Source organism: Panthera pardus, unplaced genomic scaffold (assembly GCF_024362965.1).
Source record: "Panthera pardus isolate Hobbes unplaced genomic scaffold, ASM2436296v1 HiC_scaffold_27, whole genome shotgun sequence".
Classification (NCBI taxonomy): domain Eukaryota; kingdom Metazoa; phylum Chordata; class Mammalia; order Carnivora; family Felidae; genus Panthera; species Panthera pardus.
This window is the reverse complement of record NW_026526843.1, coordinates 70109271-70131342: the sequence shown is the minus strand read 5'-3', so window position 1 is coordinate 70131342 and position 22072 is coordinate 70109271. Positions and strand designations below refer to the sequence as shown.

At 45.2% G+C, this 22072-nt stretch overlaps 1 protein-coding gene across 1 annotated transcript; it reads right to left on the bottom strand.

Annotated features, from left to right (window-relative positions):
- Positions 1–21069: 21069 nt before the first annotated feature.
- On the bottom strand, positions 21070–21865 carry LOC109254585 (anaphase-promoting complex subunit 10-like). The gene has a single exon (XM_053892069.1). The coding sequence runs from the start codon at positions 21785–21787 to the stop codon at positions 21230–21232; it is 558 nt and encodes a 185-aa protein (XP_053748044.1). The 5' UTR covers positions 21788–21865; the 3' UTR covers positions 21070–21229.
- Positions 21866–22072: the final 207 nt, after the last annotated feature.

Here is a 22072-nt window from a genome sequence, read left to right as displayed (position 1 = left end):
AAGCTGCTATAAACATTCAATTTTTTGTGTGAATATTAGCCTAAAACTCTCTGGCATAAATGTCCAACAGTGCAATCACTGGGTTGCACAGTACTTGCATGTTTAATTTTACAGGAAACTACCCAACTTTGCTTCATAGAGTAGCTGTGCCATTTTACATTCCCACCGGCAATGTATGAGTGATCTAGTTTCTGTGTACCCTCCCTAGCATTTTGTATTGTTATGTGGTTTTTTTTTTTAATTTCAGCTTTCAGATAGCTATGTGGTGATATCTCATTGTGGTTTTAATTTGCATTAATGATGACTAACTTTTCATGTGCTTATTTGCCATCTGTATATCCTCTTTGGTGAAATGTCTCTGCATGTCTTTTACCCATTTTTTAATTGGATTGTTTTGTCTTGTTTCACTGTTGTATCTTAAAAGTTCTTTATATATTCTAGATACAAGTCCTGTGTCAAATACATGGTTTACAAATATTTTCTCTCAGTTTGTAGTTTGTCTTTTTATCCATATTCATCACAGAACACAGGTATTTAATTTGATGAAGTCCAATTTATCCACTTTTTTTCTTCTATGGATCATTTTCTTGGTGGTTTATCTAAGAATTCTTCACCAATATTTAAGCCCTGAAAATTTTCTCCCAGGTTTTCTTCTAAATGATCTATAATTTTATGTCTTATATTTAAATATATGATTTGTTTAATTAATTTTTGTGTTAATTTTTATCCATATATCTCTTTCTGCCAATACCACACAGGTATGGTAAATATATAATTATGGTAAATATATAATAAGTCTTAAAAGCAGGTAAAGTAATTCCTGACACTGTATTCTCCTTTTTCAAAATCTTTTTGGCTATTCCAGTTCCTTTGTCTTTCCGTATAAGTTTTAGAATAATCTTGTCTATATCTATAGAAAAAGCTTGTTGGAATTTTAATAAGAATACCATTAAAGGTATATATCAATTTGGAGAGAATTGACATCTTTACTATGTTGAGTCTTCCAATCAATGAACACCTAAGTATGTCTCTTCATTTATCTACATCTTTGATTTCTTTCATCAGAATTTGTAAAAATTTTCAGCATACAAGCCCTGTATATGTTTTGTTTTATATCTAATTATATCTTTTTTTTGATGTTTCAAATGTTATTTTTATTTGCAAACATCCATTATAATTTTGTTCTAATTAGCTTGCATGAACCATAACTGGGAGGCAAAACACAAAAGATATTCAGAAATGTTCAGTTGAGTAATAATCTTAAGAATTACTTAACAATTTAGAATATTCTGTCTGAATGGGTGAACACATTTGACTAGAGATTATATAATATGATCTGTTAGCCAGTTATATAAACACCTGGATTGGAAATATAGATATATGAGTTGAAGCATTTTAAATGGCATTGCATTTAAAATTTGATGTTCACATGCTCATTGTTAGTATATAGAAATATAACTGATTTTTGTATGTTTATCTTCTATCTTGTGAACTTGATGAACTTAATTATTAGTTTTAGTTCACTCTCTTCCTAATTTTTTACATGTTTTTATTATGAAATTGTGTTGGATTTTGTACAGTGCTTTTCCTATATCAATTCATAAGTTTATTGAATTTTCTTTGTTAGCCTATTAATATGGTGGATTGCACTGACTGGTTTGCAAGTACCAAGCTATCCTTACAGTCTTGAAATAAACCCCACTCCATTGTGGTGTATAATTCCCTTAATATATTATTTAATTCTATTTGTTGATGTTTTGTTGAGAATTTTTCTATTTTCATGTGGGATATTGGTCTGTGGTTTTCTTTTTGTGTACTGTCTTTGCCCACTTGTGGGGCAAAGTAAATGAGTTAGGAAATCTCCTCTCCTTTTCCTTTTTCTGGAAGAGATTATAAAGAATGTGTCTTCATTATTCTTTCAACTTTTAGAAGAATTCTCCAGTGAAACCATCTGGTCTTAGAGATTTCTTTGGGGGAATATTTTTTAATCACAAATTCATTTTTTGATAGTTTTGATAGTTGATACTATCCAAATTATTGGTTTCATATTGGAAGAGTTGTGGTAGTTTGTGCTTTTGAAGGAATTAATCCATTTCATCTAAATTGTCAAGTTTATGTGCATAGAGTTGTTTATAGTGTTCCATCATTGTCCTTTTGATGTCTGCAGGGTCTGTGTTGAGATTCTCTGTTTTATTCTCAGTCTTATTAGAGATTTGTTAATTTTATTAATCTTTTCAAAGAACCAAATCTTTTGTTTCATTGATTTTTCACCCTTGAAATCTTAACATACACTTCACTTGGTCATCATGCATTGTTCTTTTAATATCTTTTTAAAATTTTCTTTCCTAATATTTTGTTTTGTATTTTTCACTCACATTTACAAGAAAGATTGATCTGAAATGCTCCCTTCTTATAATACCCTCATCTAGTTTTGGTATCAAAAGAGTTGGGAAGTGTTCCTTCTTTTACTCTTCTCTGGGAGGATTTGTGTAATATTGATGTTATTGGCCACGTGGAGTTTTATAACTTATATATGTTTGGAGGTAAATAGTTTCATCTCCATGCATGGAGCTAGGTGGAGCAAGGTAGCATATTTTTGGTCCCCTATCATCTACCAGACACCACACGAGAAATTTTACATTCATTATCTCATTGTTTCCTTATAAAAAACTCATTGGACAGGAATTTTTATACTTGTATCTGAGCTCAGAAAACTGAGATTCATTGACTTGCCTAAGATCATACAGATGTGGGATTCAAAGCTAAGTCTTACTCGTTGACCACCTACTACTATGATCTAGGCACTGGGCTCTGAGATGATCATCTGCTATAACACTGAGTCCTTCCAGCAACTCAGTGACATAGTAATCATGGTTTTCATTGTCGAGATGAGAAAGTTGAAGTTCAGAGAATTTGATGAAATTATCCTGAGCTAAACATCTCGGATGTGGCCAAGCTAGGCTCCAGGGTGGTATTTTACCATTCTGCAGCCAGAGTGTGTTCTTTGTTCTGTGGCCAGAATGTTCGTCCCAGGGAAATGAGCACATTTCTTCTGTGTTAGTGACTGCTGCCACTGTTGGCATCTCAGGGGAAGGGAGGGGTCATGATGGCCAGAATAGCTGCTGGCCTTAGTTTCCAGGTACAACAATGAATCAAAGCTGAAGACAGACCTAGAGAGTTAAGCTGCTGGGCAACTGGAAGAAAGGGGCTCAGGAAACTGGGCCCTGAGGCTAGGGGACTGGAAGGTGGCTTGGCACACCCATCATACAGACCGAGAGGTAGGTCAACAGGTGGGGAGGTGAATGGGGCTGGGCTCTGGTAGCTTGCAGTGCCAGCCCTCTATGATGTGAAACAGCTTTCCTGGACAAGGCCTGGCTGGACTAATTTCCTTTTGTCTCTACAAAGCCCAGGCCTGAACCACTACTAACTCCTAGGAAAGGAGAGAAGGTGGAGAAAAGAGCAGAGGTACCTTGAGGTCCTAGCCCCCAGCTGGAGACATGGGGTCTGGATTAATGATGTGGCAGAGCAGACAAGGTCCTTACAGATCATTTGGTCCAGTCGTCTCACTGTTTAGGGGGAAACCAAGGTCCAGAGAAATGAGGGTATAGTGATTTACTTGTCCAAGGCCACACAACCCTAACCAGACACCTAGGGGAGAGCAAGGGCCCAGACAGAGGCGTGTGGGGTGTGGGGCGAGTAGGGACTCTGTGTGTGTGTGTGTGTGTGTGTGTGTGTGTGTGTTGGGCTTCCTTCTGTATAGCATTGTATACAGTGGTGGAGACAACATGGGTTTTGAGGCCACACTCTTCCATGTATTAACTTGTGACTCTAGGAATAAGTTACTTGAATGCTCTGGGCCTCAGTTTTCTCATGTGGACCTCATTATAGTATCGACTTCTATGAAGTATCTATTGTACAGACAAAATAAGTTAATATATATGTGAAACACTTAGGACAGTGTCTGGCACATAGGGAGCACTATGGAAATGCTATTGTTGTTATTGGAGGCCCCTGGGTAGGGTGGAAGGAGCAGGGGCTCGAGATTCAGTTTGTCTGTGTTCCAGTCCAGACTGCCATGTTGTGTGGCTTTGGGCAGCTTTCTTCCCTCTATGTGCCTCAGAAGCCTCAACTACAGTATGTATAATGTGCACCTAATAAAAGTTGCTTGCTACCAGGGCTGTGAGAAAATTCAGGTCTGTCACATGAACAGATCACCCAGTTCACAGAAGGCCTTGGAGAAAATGTGGCTGTTACGATTGCAGTTGAGACCTACAAGAAGCATCCCCCAGGGTTTCTGCTGCCCAGGCCTCGCATACTTAAACCCCTCAGGCATAAGACACTTCCTCCTTCCCACCAGAGCCAAACAATAGCTCCAACCCCCAAGTTTCAGGCCCTACAGCCTCTCTGCTCCTGCCCCCAAGGCTGACTTGCTGACTTCACAACTTCCTTTCTCCTGATGGCACTGGGAGCTGTGAAAGTAACTCTGAAGACTTGAGGCCCATTCCAGCTAGAGGCACCACATCCCCAGTGATGGCCACTGAAAGTGGAGAGAAATAGGGCCTGGCTACAGAAGCTATCCCTCCACCTTGGCAGGGAGAACTTGCCCAAAGCCTCTTCTCCATCTGACTTTGTTCTGGGCTCAGTGGAGCTGGAGCAGTCAGAACAAGAATCAGAGACTTGCAAGCCTTCTAAGTAGACATCACTCCCTTTCCCCATGCATTTTAGCTTAGGGGAGGAGGAACATAGCAAAAGCAAGGAATGCAGCCAAGGTCACAGAACAATACTACAGAGTAGGAAGCGGTGGCTCAGAATGCAGAGGTGGGACCACAACCCAGAAATAAATGGTGTCTTTTCTAGAACCAAAGTATGTCAGAAGTAGAAGAGATCTTGGTTTAGGGGACATTTGAGTCTAATTCCGTTTTATAGATGAGTAACATTGAGGCCAAGAGAGGGAAAGAGACTTGTCTGAGGCCCAAAAGGAGTTAGTGGAGAGGTGGGACACAAACTCAGGGCTTCTGATCTCTTGGCCAGGGCCCTTCCCATATGACACAGTTGCAGAGGGAGTAGCATGGGGCCCAAAGGCTTCTGGAGGGGAGGGGAACCCAGCCCAGTACTGGGATGTTTTTAGCCCCTACCCAGTCAGAACTATTGTTTTCCCACCCCCTGGACCTCTGGGGACCCTTTCTAACCTACCTCACTGGCACCCTGAGGAAGGCATTCTCATGCAGCTGAACTCTAGTGAGAATCAGAGACCTGAGATCCAGACTATGTGTCCTCTCTCTAAGCCTGTGTTCACCTTTACAATGGTGTGTGTTCGGGATGCCTGGGTGGCTCAGTCAGTTAAGCATCCGGCTTCAGCTCAGGTCATGATCTCACAGTTTGTGGGTTCTAGCCCCGCGTTGGGCTCTGTCCTGACAGCTCAGAGCCTGGAGCCTGCTTCCAATTCTGTGTCTCCCTCTCTCTCTCTCTCTCTCTCTCTCTCTCTCTGCCCCTCCCCCACTCATGCTTTGTCTTTCTCTCTCTCTCTCTCTCAAAAATAATAAACATTAAGAAAATTTTAAGTGGTGTGTGTGGAGTGTGGGACAAGGAAAAACTAGTTGAGTTAGAACACTCAAATTAACTGGAGGTTTGGGAATGTCCGGATGCCCAGACTCTACCCCAAATCTGTGAAAGCAGGCTTGAGTGCTCAGTCTAATCCCCAAGAGATTCACAGGAGCAGCAGGGTTGAGGAGTTGTCTAAGGGCTCCTCTATCTGACTTCTGCTCAGATTGCATGAATGACATAGGGTGTCTGAAATTGGGACAGGGGATGGCCCTGACAATACCCTTCCCACAGCCCCCACACTAGGCATGCCAGGCCAAACTACAGGCCACTTTCCCAGGGTTAGAACATTGCTTTTGGGGTTTCTGGCACTGTCTGCATTCCTCCTGGGATGCTGCTCCTGTGGTAGGAGTCTGCCTGTCCACACCCCTCCACCTCCTCTCTCCTTGACCCCCAAGCCCCTCCCTGGTTGACTGCATGTGGCAGAGAAACAATGCAGGCTCTGGAATCAGAATGGGCTTAAGGTGAAGTCCCTGCCTCACCATGAAGCTTGCAGCCTCAAGCAGATCATTTCCCTTCTCTAAGCCCAGGCTTTCTTAGTTCTAAAATGGGGATAGTAATAGTTCTTATCTCACAACACTGTTGCTCACATAGGCTGAGCCCACGCATCTAATGCTTTCAGCACAGCATCCCAGCATGGAGCACTCTGTGAACAACAGCTCCCCTCACCTGAGGCTGCTGCTCAGTCCCAGGGGCAACCTGGCCCCTGGCTCCCTCAGAGGAAACTTGGGCAAACCACCTTGCTCTCATTTGGAAGACTCAACATCCAGAACCAACCCCCATTCTAAGACAAAGGATGAAAAATCTGCCCTCTGCACCTGGTACTTTCTACTTCATGAGACACATTCATACCCACCTGCTCCTATCACCTTCCCAGCAAGCCCATGAGAGAGGACTTGCAGTCCTTGCCCTACAGATGACAAAGCTGGAACTCAGGTCCAGTCACTGGACCACAGTGCCTCAGTTTAGAATTGGTAGTACTGGGATTTAAAGCCAGGGCCATTTTGCCCCAGAGTCCAAGCTGCATCCACTGTATCTTTACTGTCTTAACCTAGCAAGATCAGAGAAGGTGCTGCATCACTGGGCATGGCCTGCAGTAACTTGGAGCTATCTCAACACAGGTGCAATAACCTGCTTTTGTTTCTGCGTAGCTTTACAACATATGCAGAAAAACTTCTGTCTGTCATCGCATTTTCCCCAATAATGTGCTCGTTTGCTAAATATTTACTGAGTATCTACTATATGCCAAGCACTTTTCTAGGTATTTGAAGCCCATAATCTGGTGAGAGGAGCCAAAGAGTAAACAAGGTAAATAAAACATACCATATAGTTGATGATGGTAAGTGCTATGGGAAAAAAATAGAAGAGGAATAGAGGAGGAGGAAAAGAAGGGTCAGTGTGTCTGAGGGCACGTGGTTACAGGTTTAGCTACCATGGCCAGGAAGGTCACACTGAGAAGATAACATCTGAGAAAGCTCCAGAAGAGGTAAGGAAGAGTCAAAAAATATCTGTGGAAAGACTATTGTATGCAGAGACAACAATCCATGTAAAGAACCTGAGTTGGTTGTATGTCAGAAAGGTTTGAAGAACTGCAAGGAGGCCAGTGTGGTTGGACTTGAGTGAACAAAGAGGAGAGGAACAGGGTACGAGGGCAGAAAGGTAATGAAGGGCCAGATCCTGGAGGACTTTTGGGCACCATGATGACATTGGCTTTACTCTTAGAGAGATTGGGGAGCTTTAGGACCTGATGTGAGTTTGACAGGGTCCTTCATACTTGGATTCAGGTGTGAGGAAGGGGATGTGGGGGGCAAGGGCTGAAGGGTGGCCTAGAGGGTGGAGACTGTGGATGTAGTGAGAAGTGGTTAGATTTTTGAGGTATTCTGAAGATAGAGACAAGATGGGATGAGGGGGTTGAAGAAATAAAGGAGTCAAGGAATACCTCATATGGTATCAAGTCCACATGTCTCCACCTCATCACCACCCTAGTCTGAGGCACCACCCGCTCTTGCCAGGACCTGCAAAGGCCTCTCACTCAGGCTCATTATTCCCACTTGTCCTCCCCACAAATCTACTCCCCACCCAGCAGCTAGTGGGATCCTTTTAAAAATGTAAACCAGAAAGGGTGCCTGGGTGGCTCAAACATCTGATTTCAGCTCAGGACATGATCTCACAGTTCATGAGTTCAAGCCCCACATTGAGCTCTCTGCAGTCAGCACAGACCTGCTTCAGTTCTTCTGTACCCCCTCTCTCTGCTCCTCCCCTACTTGCTCTCTCTCTCTCTCTCAAAAATAAATAAATATCTAAAAATAATAATAAAATGTAAACCAGGCCAAGTCACTTTCCTGCTTAAAACTCTCCAGTGGCTTCCCATGACAGACAAAAAGTCAAGGTCCCATATGAGCTGACTCCTCTCTGCCTTTTAATGATCAGTGATCTTTCCTACCTCTATCCCCAACCCCTGCTGTGCTCCAGCCTGCTCTGCAGTTCCATGAACTCACCAAATTCATTGTTCATTGCCACCTCAGGACCTTTGCATCTGCTATTTTCACTGCCTAGAATGTTCCTTTTCTATTCTGCATGGTTGGTTTCTTCTCATTCCTCAGGTCTCAGCTGACATGTCACCTCCTCAGAAAGATCATACCTTGTATTGTCACCCCCATCTAAATAAGATTTGTAATTCTGAGTTTTCTTGCTCATAGTTCCTTACTGTTGTTTTATTCCTTTCATAGCATGTTCCATTGACTACATGTTGATTTCCATAACTTTTGTCTTCTTTACTAGACTGTTAGCTCCCTAGGGCAAGGGCAGAACCAGATAGACTTGACCTACCCCTGTATCTCAGTGCCTGGTTCCAAGACAGGCACTCAGTGCTAATGTGTGTGTGTGGCAGGGTACTGATTTACAAGCATATGCTCCTTTAATACTTCCAGCAAGACTGAAATAGGCATTTCCATTATCCCCATTTTATAGATGAGGAAACTGAGGCACAGAGAAGCCCTGAAGTTTGCTAATGGAAGACCCAAGTTTCAAACTTGCCTCTGCATGACCACACCATGTGTACCCTTTATAATCATACACACAGAGACACATATAGACACACACAGACACACACACACACACATACAGTGGATGCTCTAGAAATAATTTTTAAATGAATGAAGGATTGAAAATGTTAAAAAGTTAGACTTAAAATCAGGTCCATCAAGTGTAAAATCTATATTCAACCTCCACCTCTTAGGCTGATATAACAGAATTCCCTGTACCATTTTTGATGTGAGATTGTGCAAAGAACATGATCTTTGGCACCAAGCAGGTCTAGGTTCAAATCCTTGTCCCACTAGTTACTATATGGACTCAAACAAGCCACTTCACATCTATGAACCACTGTTTGCTTATCTGTAAAATGAGAATGATAGTCACCCCTAATTCTCGGGGTTTCCATCAGAAGTGTGACTTTGGACAAGCCTCTGAGTCTGTTTCTTCCTCCATCCAGTATTCTCTAATTTAGTGGCATTCTATGATTAATCTCAATCTGTCCTGCTGGAGCTAGTTTCACCCATTCAACTTGTCCTTCTGCCCATCCATCCAGCTGCCAGTCCATCCCACCATCAGTCTATCTACCCATCCATCCATCCACCCATCCATCCATCCATCCATTCTGATGAAGCCCCCTGCTATGGACCAGTCCCTGTGATAGGCCATGAGCTTGAGAGGAGAGTAGGATAGTAACAAAGCTTGTAGTCTAAGGTTCAAATAGCAGCTGGGGTCTCTATCATGTCCTGTGCTACCACTGGGAGAGATGTGGAAGCATGAGAGAAAATGGTAAGTTAGTTCATTGAGACTGAGTGGTAGATAAGAAGTAGGAGAGGGTGGCGAGAAATGAAAGCTGAGGAAGGTTGGGCCATGAATGCCACATGAATGAATTCGAATGGTGGGCAGTTAATTAGAACAGCTACCTTGGAGGGCACATTGGCAGCTTCCATCAGCATTACAGATGACACAGCAAGCTTCAGATCTCAGTGTCTGCCCTGGAGAAACACTTGGCACATAACTACGTACAGGAATTGCATTGTTTTGATAAAATAAAATGTATGACACTATGGATAACCACCTATGGGAACTGGTTAAATAAGATTTTGGTCTACTCTGCTAAGGAATATCATGAGACAATTACAGTAAATGAAGTAAATCACTTAAGGACAGAACGAGAGTAAATGACAGTTTTTAAATTGCAACAAAATTAGTCAATAAGTGTGTGTTTGTGTGTGTGTATACATATCAACTATATATATATACACACACATATATATGTACATGTATGTGTGTGTGTGTGTGTGTGTGTATATATATATATATATATATACATATATTAGCTGAGAGGGTCTACAGGCAATGACAGATCAGTAGCAATGAATGTACCTAGTGACCAGATCTTAGTTTCTAATTCCAGCCTCTAGTAAAAAGAGCCAGTGCTTCTAGGAGAAATGGCCAAATCAGGTAAGGGGCAGGGAAAGACCGAGGTACTCCTGGACCATCTTGTGCCAGAAAATAAGGAAGTACTTGGAAAAGAATGAGGGATTGTTGGAATAACTCAGGAGCCAAGTTCAAGGAGGTTTAAGTTAGGCAAAGTGGGACAATTTGAGTATAAAATAATGATAGTATTGTATTTTTAATACATATGTATATATTAAATATATGTAATATATATTCTAAATTTTAGAATCATCTTAGATTTACAAAAAAAGGTGCAAAGGTCATGCAGAGAGTTTCCCCTATACCCACCATCCAGTTTCTCCTATTGTTAATATCTCCCATGAGTATGGTACATTGTTTACAATTAATGGACCAATATTGATACATTATTATTAACTAAGGTTCCTACTTTCTTCCGGCTTCCTTAGTTTTTTACTTAGTGACAATTACCTTCTTGGGCATCCCACTGAGGTTACCACATTACATTTAGTGGTCAGTTACCCTTAAGCTTCTCTCGGCTGTTCTGTGTTCCGTTCTGTAACAGTTCCCTTGTTATTGATGACTTTGACCGTTTTGAGGAGTGTTGGGTATTTTGTCGAATGTCCCTCAATTTGGATTTGAAAAATACTGATGCTTTTCTCATGGTTAAAGCGGAGAATGGGTGTGTGTTATGGGGGGGAATGTCACAGAGGTCAAGCACCATTTCAACACGTATCATTGGTGCGTGCCATCTTCTGATGATGTTAACTGGGATCACTTGGCTGGGGTAGTGTTTGTCAGGTGTTGTCTCCATGTTACTTTTTTCCCTTTTCCACGCTGTCCTCTTTGGAAGGAAGTCACTATGCACAGCTCATACTCAAGGAGTTGGGAGTTATACTCTACCCTCTTGAGGGAGGGTATAGTACTAGATTTCAACTGATGGAATAAGATAAATATCCATTGGCCCATACTAACACAAGTAAATAACTGAATAAGTAAATAACAGGGGAGAAGAGACAGTTTTTCCATATAGTACAATTCCAATTAATAGATGTAGAAAGAAAGACGGAAATAGAACATGACCATTAGGAAGGCAGTCACACTCATAAATGTTGATTCATTAATGGATGTTACCATTAGTAGACAAACATGGAATATTTGAGGAGAAACAGGACTTGCATACTCTCAAAGTATCTCCTCAAGTTATTTATCAATCCTTGAACAACACAGGGGTTAGGGGCACTGGCCGCCCTGCCCCATGCAGTCAAATATCTGCATCTTTTTGACTCCCTGAAACTGAACTGAATAACCTACTGTCAACAGGAAGCGTTACCAAGAACATAAAAAGGTTAACACATATTTTGTATGCTATATGTATTATGTACTATATCCTTACAATAAGCTAGAGAAAAGAAAATGTTATCAAGAAAATCACAAAGAAAAGAAAATACATTTATAGCATTTATTGAAAAACAATCGTCATATAAATGGACCTGTACCACTCAAACCCCTATTGTTCAAGGTCAACTGTACATATCAGAGGTAAGGAGAGTAACTTTATAGTGGGAAAACCCTTTAGACATCAGCTTAACCAAGTGATCAAGGTATATATCACCAATAATAAGACATTGTCACTGTCACAAACATCTTGTTATGATGAGCTGAGAAGGACCCAACATCATTTCTGTGGTATTCTTGCCAAAAATACATAACCTTGCTCTAGTCATGAGAAAACATCAGACAAACCCTAATTAAGGGACAGTTTTATAGACTGACTAGTACTCTTCAAAAGTGCCAACATCATGAAAGATGAGGAAAGACTGGGGAACTGTCACACATTGGAAGAGACTGAGGAGACATAACAACTCAATGCAATGTAGGATCCTGGATAGCATCCTGGAACAGGAAAAGGACATTAGTGGGAAAACTGGTGAGATTCAAGTAAGATCTGTAGTTCAGTTAATAGCATGATACCAAGGTTAATATCTTGGTTTTGATCATTGTACTAAGGTTATATAAGATGTTAATATCAGGGGAAGGTAGGTGAGGGTTGTATGGGAGCTCTCTGCTCTATTTTTTGCAACTTTTCTCTAAGTCTAAAATTAGTTCAAAATAAAAGGTTTAAAAAGTTGCACCATAAAAGATTGAGAGCAGATACCCTTCCAGGGAAGGCCTTTGATGGTGGAAACATGAGATGTTTCAGTGGGTTTTTTTTTTAAGGGTGCTTGTCTTGGGCAGTTAAGGAAAAAGCCAGGGAAGAGGCCTGAGTGGACCACTTTGCTACTCAGAGATCCTGAGAATGCTCTGGTCCTCTTTAGGTGGGGTTGGGAGACCTCCTCTCCTCAGACCTGTGCCCACAAAGATTTGTTCAACATAGCAGGCTAAAGTCAGCTGGGTTGTGTCTCCAGAGCAGACCTTGGGCCCTGTGTCACCAGTTGGGACTGCAACCCCTACCTTTCTCCTCTCAGGATCGGTGCTGTGAGGTGCGGCCCTGAGCACATCCCCCTCCCTTCCTGGGATTCCCGCCCTGGAGGGCAGGGTGGCGAGGTGAGGCTGACGCAGTTGGGGGAAGGCTTGGCAGGCAGGCCATCAGCAGAGTTCGGTGCTCCAGGGGGAGGGCGGTTCAGACAGTGGTTAGCTTCGGAGTAGGGTTTAACAGAGGGAAGGGGGGAAAAGGAGGGGGCTCTCCTTTTCAAGGGGCCCTTTCATGTTGAAATCAGCCAGCGTGAATGCTGGCGGCCCAGGAGCCCAGCCGGGGCGGGGGAATGTGAGAGCCCCCTTATCTCTCCTCTTGTCACAGCACCGTCTGCGGTTCCCAGCCGGCCAGAAAGGATGCATTAGAAATGTTGGTGGGCGGGGGCCATTAAGACCTTGGGCTGCGCCCACTCACTGAACGGGGCTGAGAGAAGTAGGTTTCAGACCTTCCTGGTGCTGGAGATGAGGGTGGACTGCATGAGAGTGCTCTGCATCTTGGAGCAAGAAGGAGACAGCAGACTTGGGGGGAGTAGGAAAGAAAGCCTCAGGCCCCACCTATATACAGCATCCCCTCACCCACTCTGGGTGTGCAGACCCGCTTACACACCTGCAAGAACAAGGAGCTCATTCCCTCTTGGGAGAGCTCTGGACTCACTGTACTAGTTCCACCCTGGGATTCTGTTTAAATTTCTGGGCAGGAAACCTGGGACCTTTGACCAGGGTAGCTGTGGCCCCAACTTCCCTGGGACACTGTCGGCCCAGGAGTGACCCCTGCTGTCCAGACAACCTTGGAGGCTGAGGACTGAGCCTGCCAGCTTTACCGTTGTTTGCCATTTCTTGTTGGGTGGCCCTTCCAGCCCCTTTCCAACCTTCTAACCCTACGATCCTACGTTTCTCTGAGATGGGGTGTGAGTTTCTTTATAAATCTGCTGCTGCAAGAGGGAAGTTGGGTGAGGCCAACATCTGGACCATGGGGGCACTGTTGGCCCCCACAGCTGGAGCTTTCAGCAGCCAATGTTTTCACAGACACCATTTACCCATGCAAGTTCCTGGTCTCCAACACAACTCCCACTGCCCAGGGTCTCATGCCTCCTCCTCACAACTGTACAGGGACCTCAGAGAACCCTGTCAGGCCAGAGCTGAGGTCATCCCAGCAGCCTGTGCTGCCCAAGAGAGGAAAGGGCAAAGGGGCAATGGAACTCTGGGGAGGTATTTCGTACATGGAAAGTAGGGTGAGATGAAGGAGAGAGTGTGAGGAAGCCCTGGAGACAGCTTGGTGCAAGGAAGGGGCCTGGGACTGTAGGCCTCTGGGTTCTGCCCCAGTTCTGCCAGCATGTGCTGGGTGACCTTGGGCCAGTCTATTCCTCTGCCTCTCCAAGTGTCAAATGGGAAGAATCCCTTAACACATTACTGAAAATTGCCCCCCACCTAAACTTATCATGTTTTTTTTTTCTTGCATTTATCTCCTTAATAGCATGTGTTACCATCTGAGATTCTCTTTTGTCTCTCCTAGGGCACATGATCTCCATGAGGACAGGGGACTTGTCTCCATCACCACTGGACCCTGAGCCCTACAACAGAGACAATGGACTCTACAGCCTACTCTGCTCTGGGCACTCTCATTCCGTTTGTTCCAAATGAAATTCTGGCTTCCAGCCAGGGAGGGAGGAACCATAATGGGGGTTGCAGGTGACTAACAAAGGAGAATTTTCTCCTGGAGCTGTGTTAGAGCAGACTTCAGCATGGACCCACAGTGTGAAAGGCTAGACTGAGACCCCAGGGAAAAAGGCATAGGCCTGGCTGCCAGGTCACAATATCCATTCAAGGCTGATCCAGCTCACCCTAGGGACAGGTCTTGGAGGGCAGGGACTATGCTCCAGGCATCCTAAGAACCAGGCTCAGGACATGGCAGGGTAAAGGGGACTCAGGAAGTATTTGGAGACTGGAGAAAATTGCTCACTTTTTGCACCCTCCTTGCTACCTCTCAGTTTTGCCTCTGGGACTTCCTGACATCTTCTTAAGTGGGCCCTGCCATCTCCCACAGGCTCTCTGTGCTTTTTGCATCACCCCACTGCATCCTCACAGCAATGGGGTAGGTATTATATTATTATCCTCATTCTACAAATGAGGATACAGAGACTCAGAGAGGCTTAGTGGTTTGCCCAAGGCCACACAGCCACAAAAATACAGAGCTGGGATTTAAGCCAGGTCTGTGTTCTTTTCACCCTGCTGCCTTCTATAAAAGGTGTTCAGGGCTCCAATTTGAATTGCCCAAGACACATGGGTTCTACCCTCCAGTGTTTCCACACAATTTTGCTATCTCATTTCGTTCTTACTCTCACCCTGTGAGAAGAGCAAGGCAGGCACCATTACCCCATTTCACAGACTGGAGAGGAGCCTGTGGTCACCCAGCCAGTAAATGGCATCTCTGGGACCTGAGCCCAAGTCATTCTCATGATAGAGCCTTACCCTTTGCCTTAGGTCAATCTGGGCCTAAGCTCTTGGACCCCACTTACTGGCCCAGGGCTCCTGCTCTCCCAGCTTGCATTCAACATCATCAATGCCATGAGCATGGCAGGGACCTAGCCCTGAGCAGAGATTGCTCTTTTTACCTCATACACAAGGGCCTTTCAGAGGACCTCCAGTGAGGAGGCAGGTGATAGTGGGAAGGTAGGCAGGCTGCCATGAGATGGGCAGAGAAAGCAAACCTTGGGGTTCCACACAGTATCTATAAAGTCTTCTCACCAAAGGCTGTATCTTGACTTTTGATCAGAATCAAGCATCACTTGGGTGCTGGGGTGGCTCAGGCAGTTAAGCATCTGACCTTGGCTCAGGTCATGATCTCATGGTTCATGGGTTGGAGATGTGCATTCAGCTCTGTGCTGACAGCATGGAGCCTGGAGCCTGCTTTGGATTCTGTGTCTTCCTCTCTCTCTGCCCCTCCCCCATACTCCCTCTCTCTCCCCCCCCTCTCAAAAATAAACATTAAATATTTTCTAAATAAAAAATAAAAGAATCAAGCCTCAATTCAATGAATATTTACTGTCCACAATATGCCCAGTATTTCAGAAAATGACTTTTTAAAGAGGCAGTTACTATTAATCGAGCACTTGCTTTATGGCAGGTAGTAATTATGCATGCTCTGTTTGAATCTTCACTAAGTCCCATAAGGAGTAGTATGAACATCACCCCCTGTTTTGCATATGGGCAAAATGAGGATCAGAGAAGCCAGGATACATGCCTAAGTTCTATCAGATAGAAAGTCACAGAGCTGGAAGTAGAACCCAGGCCTCCCAGACTAATTCTATGTTCTTAATCCATGTGCCATCCCTCACAAGAAGAGCAGCCTGCTGGTGAAGGCCGAATTAGGAGAGCCCTGGCAAGGGTCCCACTCACTCCCTGGGTGCACTGAGACCTTGGGGAGATGGTGGTGGCTCCCTCCAACACCCACTCCAGGCTTTGTCTGGGAGCCCCACATTTGGCTGGGGTGAGTCTTGCTTGGTAGAGTAATCCACATATGAGTGTATGTGAAGGTTCAGCTGGTGCTCCCTCCACAGAGCTGATGGGTCCATGGCATATAGGTGGCAGCACAAAGGGCCTAAAGAGAGAACAAAAAGGCAGGATTAGACAAGAGGGACATGCAGAGAAATTCTGGGTAGAAAATCACTAGAAAAACTTTCAAAGGAAAGTATGAAGCCTTTGGCTTTGTGAATCAGGAGTGGCTTCGAGAACACAGGCAATGCGAGGTGCCAGGGCCTCGCTCAGCAGGGTGCTGGTAGACCAGTGGGAGCCAGCCCTCTACACTTTATCAGGCAACTTTTACAGGCACGATCTCTCTGCTTTCTTGTCTCTTCCCTTCAAGGAGGAAGAGATGGACTAAGTATCCCTATTTTACAGAGTGTGAAACAGGTTCTAAAAAGGAACTTGAGAGAGCCAGTGTTGAATAGTTAGGAAATGGGCAGGTCTGGGCTGTGAATATAGTTCAATATGGTTTCAGAGCACATACTCCAAAATGCTCCAAAGGACAAAAGGGAGAAAAGCCCTGTGTGATGGCAGCTGAAAGATCCCCTGAGCCAAGAGCCACGCACCTGGGGCCAGTATAGCTCAGCCCTTGAAATATGCCGGACAGCTTTAGCCCCTTCCTTGAGACACTTTAGGCTGAAAGGGAGGTAGAGGACATGAAGTCCAAACCCCAGCAGGGTCTGCTGATGCCTCCGTCCCTCTTATGCTTAGGACATCTCTGCAACATGCATGGTAAGGGGCATTTCACTTAGGCAGAAATAAGAGATGGCATTCCAGGCCAAGTGCACAGCCTGAGCAAAGGAATGGGGACTGGAGAAGCCATGACAGATGCAGGGCAGGCGAGACTAGTGTGGCCAGAGCAAGACTGTTGAGAGATGAGAAGAAAGGTGGGAAGCCGGTTGAGCCTTAGGTTGGAAAGGACCTCCAAGATTTTCTGGTCCAGATTCTTCCTATGGCTTGAACCCCTTGTATAGCAGCCCTGGGCCCCATGGTAAATGTCTGCTTCCCCTTCCCCTAGTCACCCGGCAGGATGTCCTGCAGGAAGTCAGACATGTCCTTACAGCTCATCTAGCCTGGTGCCTTCATTTGCAGTTGGGGAAAACTGAGACCAAGAGAGGGAAAGTGACTCATGCCAGGCCACATAGCCAGTTAGTGGTAACCTGGGGGCAGGCTTTTTGTGGGCACTCAGTAAATGTCCATTGAATTGAAGCTTGGTTTTGAGCAAAAGTCCAGACAACCTTTGGTCAGAGAACTCTGTAAATGTGCTGTAAGACTCTCTTCTCCAGAGTGAATATCCCCAGTTCCTGGGGCCCCTCCTCATTATGTATAACAGTGCTTAAGTAGGCACATAGTAGGAGCTCAATAAGCATTTGTTGAATAAAGGCTGAGTCAGATAATGGTGGGGACTTTAGGATGGCCATGAAGGCACTCAGCCATAGGGGGCCCATGAGAGCTGATCCAACCCATGCTGCACTCACCAAGCCATGCGCCCTGGTTCAGGGCCACAGACACCCAAAGGAGGCACTTTTTGCTAATTTGTACTAGGACACAGTATAGGCTAGTGATGATGCTGGGGGCCTCAGAGGGCCAAAGAGTTGGTCTCCCTAGTAGGCTGCTCTTTCTCCTCCAAACAGCTGTCTCTTTGGCTGTGGCTCACCCACTCCACCTCCAGTGAGAGAGATGAGAAGAGCAAGAGGGATGCCTTTACTTTCCTGGACCCCAGCCATCGGTTAATGCAGGGGCCCTCCAGGCCACCACATCCCACTGCTAATTTACACTAATTTACTGATCAGCTAATCCCAAATCCTTTGCTGCTTTATCTCTTGTTCACCACCTCATCGTGCACCAGCCTCTATAGTCAATCTTTCCCCCAAACATCTTCAGATTGTGTGTGCTCAGTAGGCACTGCCCTTCTGGAATCTTGAACAGCAAGAGGACAAGCTTTTAAATATGGGGAAACCAAGGCTTAGAGAGGTTAAATAACTTGGCCAAGGTCACCCAACAAGGACATCCCAACTTGCATTTAAACTGAGATCTGTCTATGACAAGGCTTATGCTTTGCCCATTGCTCCCCTGCAGGGCTCTCCCTCTGGATGCTTGATGGCAGACCCTTGCCCATCCTCTCTGGTGTAAGGTATCTGTGTCAAGCTGACATCAGAATCTCTGGCCATGTGCTATAGATGCCACCTGTGTGACTCTAGGCAGGAGCTCCCACCTGGCTTCTTAGTAGGAGACAGATGGACTTTTGTCCCACTCACTGAACCTGCCACTTGGAGCTATTGCAGGACTTCTGAGAGCAGCTCCCCAGTCTGTCCACCCTCCATCCTGCTCAGGCTTGGGGCAGAGGCTGGGGAGTGTATGCTCAGGAGGCAGGCCCTGTCTGCATGAGTTCCTATCTCTAATCCAGGCAGGATTTCCCTGAGTAGGGGGATCTGCAAATCCCAACCCTTCCCTAGAGGGAGTGACAGCTCTAGTTCTGGCTTAGGGTTCACTTGGCAAGGCAGGTAGGCAGATGGAAAGAGAGTTTGATGATGCCTTTCTTCAGAAAGGCCCCAGAGCCATGTGGGGCTGGGGCTGCCTGACTAGCAGCCTGATCTGACACTGCCTAGTTGAGGGGGCAAGAAGGAGGCCGAAGGAAGCTCCAATTAGTTGGGAATCTCAACTACTCAGACCCCTGTTGGGGAACAAAGAAAGCATTGCAAGCAAAAGATGGAGAGAGAAAAGCAGTGCCAGATAGAGGGGTGAGAGAATAGAGAGAGGATAAGCCAGTGGGTAAACAAGGGAGACTATGGGAGTCAAGAGGCCTGGATTATAGGCCCAGCTGTCATGTCTTGCATCATGCTTCCTGACCAGTCACTCCCTCTCTTCAGGCCTCTCAATCCCATTCGTCAGGTTGTGGGGGGCAAGGGTAAGACAGGCCTAGGCATCTTCCGAGAACCCAACAGTACCAACCCTTTCAAAGTGTGTGACAGAAAAATTGCCCTTCCCAAGCGGTCTCTGGCAGGGACCATTTCTGAAACTCACAGTAATGAAAAATAGCACAAACCAGACTTTGGAAATTCCAAGTGTGTCTGTGGCTGGGGGATGAAGGAGGCAGAGATACAAAACTGTTTGTCTATGACTCAAAGCCTCTTGGGGGAAAGACCATATGTTCTCAAAGGCAGGACTGCCCCCCACCCACCATCCAGCTTGACCTCAGTGGGGCCCTGGTCCCTGGCCCTGCCACCACCACTTCTGCCACTGTAGCCTCCACCCACTTCCTGCTGACCCTCCTCGAAGAGTTGGGGTGAAGGCAAGACTCAGAGAGCTTTGCTGATTTGTCCAAGGACACCCAGAAGTCCCCATGCTAATCCTAATATCATCACCCGAAATGGGTAAAGGTGAAGGAAGGAAGGAGGGAAGAGTGTTCCACTCATCCAGCTCCTCCTGGTGCCAAGCACAGTGCTTGTCCCTTCCCAAATATCATCTTCCTTAATACTCAGAACCATCCTCCAAGTTAGGCCTTAGGGTGCCTGAAATGGGCATCTTTGCTAGCTCAAGGTCACATAGTAGAGCTGAGATCTAGAATTCAGACACAAGGTTTGTGTCACTGCTCAAGGGTCCTGTCTTGGCCACAGCAGGGAACTTCTCTGATAGTTGGGCCTTGTCACTCTGACTGTTTTCTTGTCCCACACAAGCTTGGCCATGAGGTGGGGGCTCTGGCTACAACCTGGACAGCTTATGGGAGTGAGCCAGACTGAAGGAGGTAGCCCAGAGAAGCCTTAGGGGAAATTGTGGGGTGATGTGCCATGGGGGATTGAGCCTCCTTGTTTCGGTGCCCTCTCTCCTGCCCTAAAATAGAGATGGCTGGCATCGTCCTAGTCCTGGGACTCTGGGCAGGCCTGATTGACCCTGCTGGGCCAAGGAGACCTACCACTGGAGCTTCCATTTTAACTAGTAAAAGCAGAATGAGAGTTGCTGCCCAGCTTCCAGCACCTGCCAGTTGGGCCCAGGTACAGAGCAAAGCAGGCTGTACATGTACAGAGTTGGAGCAAGAGAGGATATAAAAGAGGCAGAAAGACAGACCCAGAGAGAGACAGAAATAAAACAGGAAGCAGAGAAAAGGAGAGAGAGACAGAGAGGCAGAAAAACATACAGAAAGGCAGACAGGGAGAAACTGGAGACACAGAATCAGAGAGACAGTGAGAGATGGAGAGAGAGGCCAAGGATAGTCCTAGAGGCAGAGAAACAGAGAAATAAAGACAAAAGCAGAGACAAAGAGTGAGGAAAATAGGGACAGAGACACAAAGAAAAGCAGTATAAGGCAGAGGCCGGGAAGGGTAAAGAGACACGGCAGAGAGAGGTGAGAAAGTAGCAATGAGAGCCCCAATGCGGAGGCCAGGCCTGAGCCATCCCAGCTCTGTCCAGGCTGGAAAGCCAGGACAGCAAACCCACCTCCCAAAATCTTGCTCCCTCTCCCTTACCTTTTCTTGTCCTCCCCAGCCTTTTCCATTCTGGGCACATGGGGGAAAAAATACTATTTGTATGGCAAAATGGGATAAGGGGAGATTGGGTCACCTCAGACCTCACTAGGCCTTTCTGAGAGCTGAAAGGGTGAATACCTCATCAGACCTGTAATCTATTTGGCACAATAGTAGAGAAGCTTTGTCCCCAAACACTGTTGGGATCCCAACATGCACCAGAGCTAGTCACTAGCTGGGAAAGAAAACTCCAGAGCCCCACTTTGGCCCTTCCCCTCTTTCCTAGGGCTCTCAGTTTGCCATACTGTCTTGGTGACCCAGCATGCTTGGTCCACCAGCTAGGTTGAGAAGCCACAGGGTAAGTGGTCCAAGGACATTGTGGGGCCCACCAAAAACCTATAGCCTTCTCTAGGTACAGTTGGCCACCCTTCCTCCCTCACCTCCTGGACTCATTCATATACCCAACTCCTTCACCCTCTGTTCTGTCTTTATTCTCTTTTTTTTTTTTTAATAATGTAAAATATGTGAGCTTTATTATATGTTAAAGAAAATAAAAATAGTATGACCCAAAATTTATTTGTTAAAGTTACAATAAAATACTCTCCAATGCATACAAAATTGCAAAATAACTGATGTTTTTTCAATAAAGATTCCAGATATAATATTTACTGACAAGATAAAACAAAGGTACGTTTAATGACTTTTGTTCTGTGTTAAGGTCACCTTATTGAACGATACATCATGAAATCAATAGTTGTATATCTAGGAAATTTGCCAATGGAGCTCTCTTCCACTGGTGTGTATATTTTAATTTGTCTCATGTGGGTGTCTCTTCCATTTTGGTGATTGGCTAGAACAGCAATCTGTATCATGAATGTGCGAGTGGGCTTCTTATGATTATCAGTTAAGGGAACGTGAATCCAGCCACTTGGTTCCACCAATTCAAGTTGCCGAATTTCTTGAAGATTGTGAAAATTATTTCCTACTCTGACCGAGATCTTGCTTGGAGTATAGCTTTCATCAGATTTGTAGTCTGCATAAATACATAATGTCTTCACTGTTGTTTTTCTTCTGAATTGGATGTTTACTAAATGAGGCTGGGAGCCATCTGATTGCCAGTAAGTTTCAAGATTGTCATCTCTTAACTGATCCACTCCAAATCCTGTTTTGCACGATGAGAGTGACCAAACAGCTTGTGACCCAATTTCCCGTACTGTTCCAGTCCTTTCCAACTGCTTAGGGTCAGCACCAGGAGGTGTCTTGTTTGGTGTGGTCATTTTTAAAATATTCTTTTTAAGATACCCTGCAGCTCGGTGCCACTCCCACTCAGGACAGCCCGGCTTTCCCACAGATGTTAATTTCTGTTCTGTCTTTATTCTCAGCTGATGGCTGCACCATCCTGACATGCTGCCTCCTTCCAGCCACCACCTGTCCTTTGGGCCCCAAATCCTATCTCCTCCCTGCCAGTCAGGTGGATCACAGGAAGCCAATCTGCTGACCAAGATTTCAAAGACTCCATGGCTGCCACCTACCTAAGTGCAGGAAGAGGAGCCTAGAGCACC

What these genes read in the sequence shown, in the direction of transcription:
- LOC109254585 (XM_053892069.1), bottom strand. Translation starts at nt 21,787, where the DNA reads ATGACCACACCAAACAAGACACCTCCTGGTGCTGACCCTAAGCAGTTG.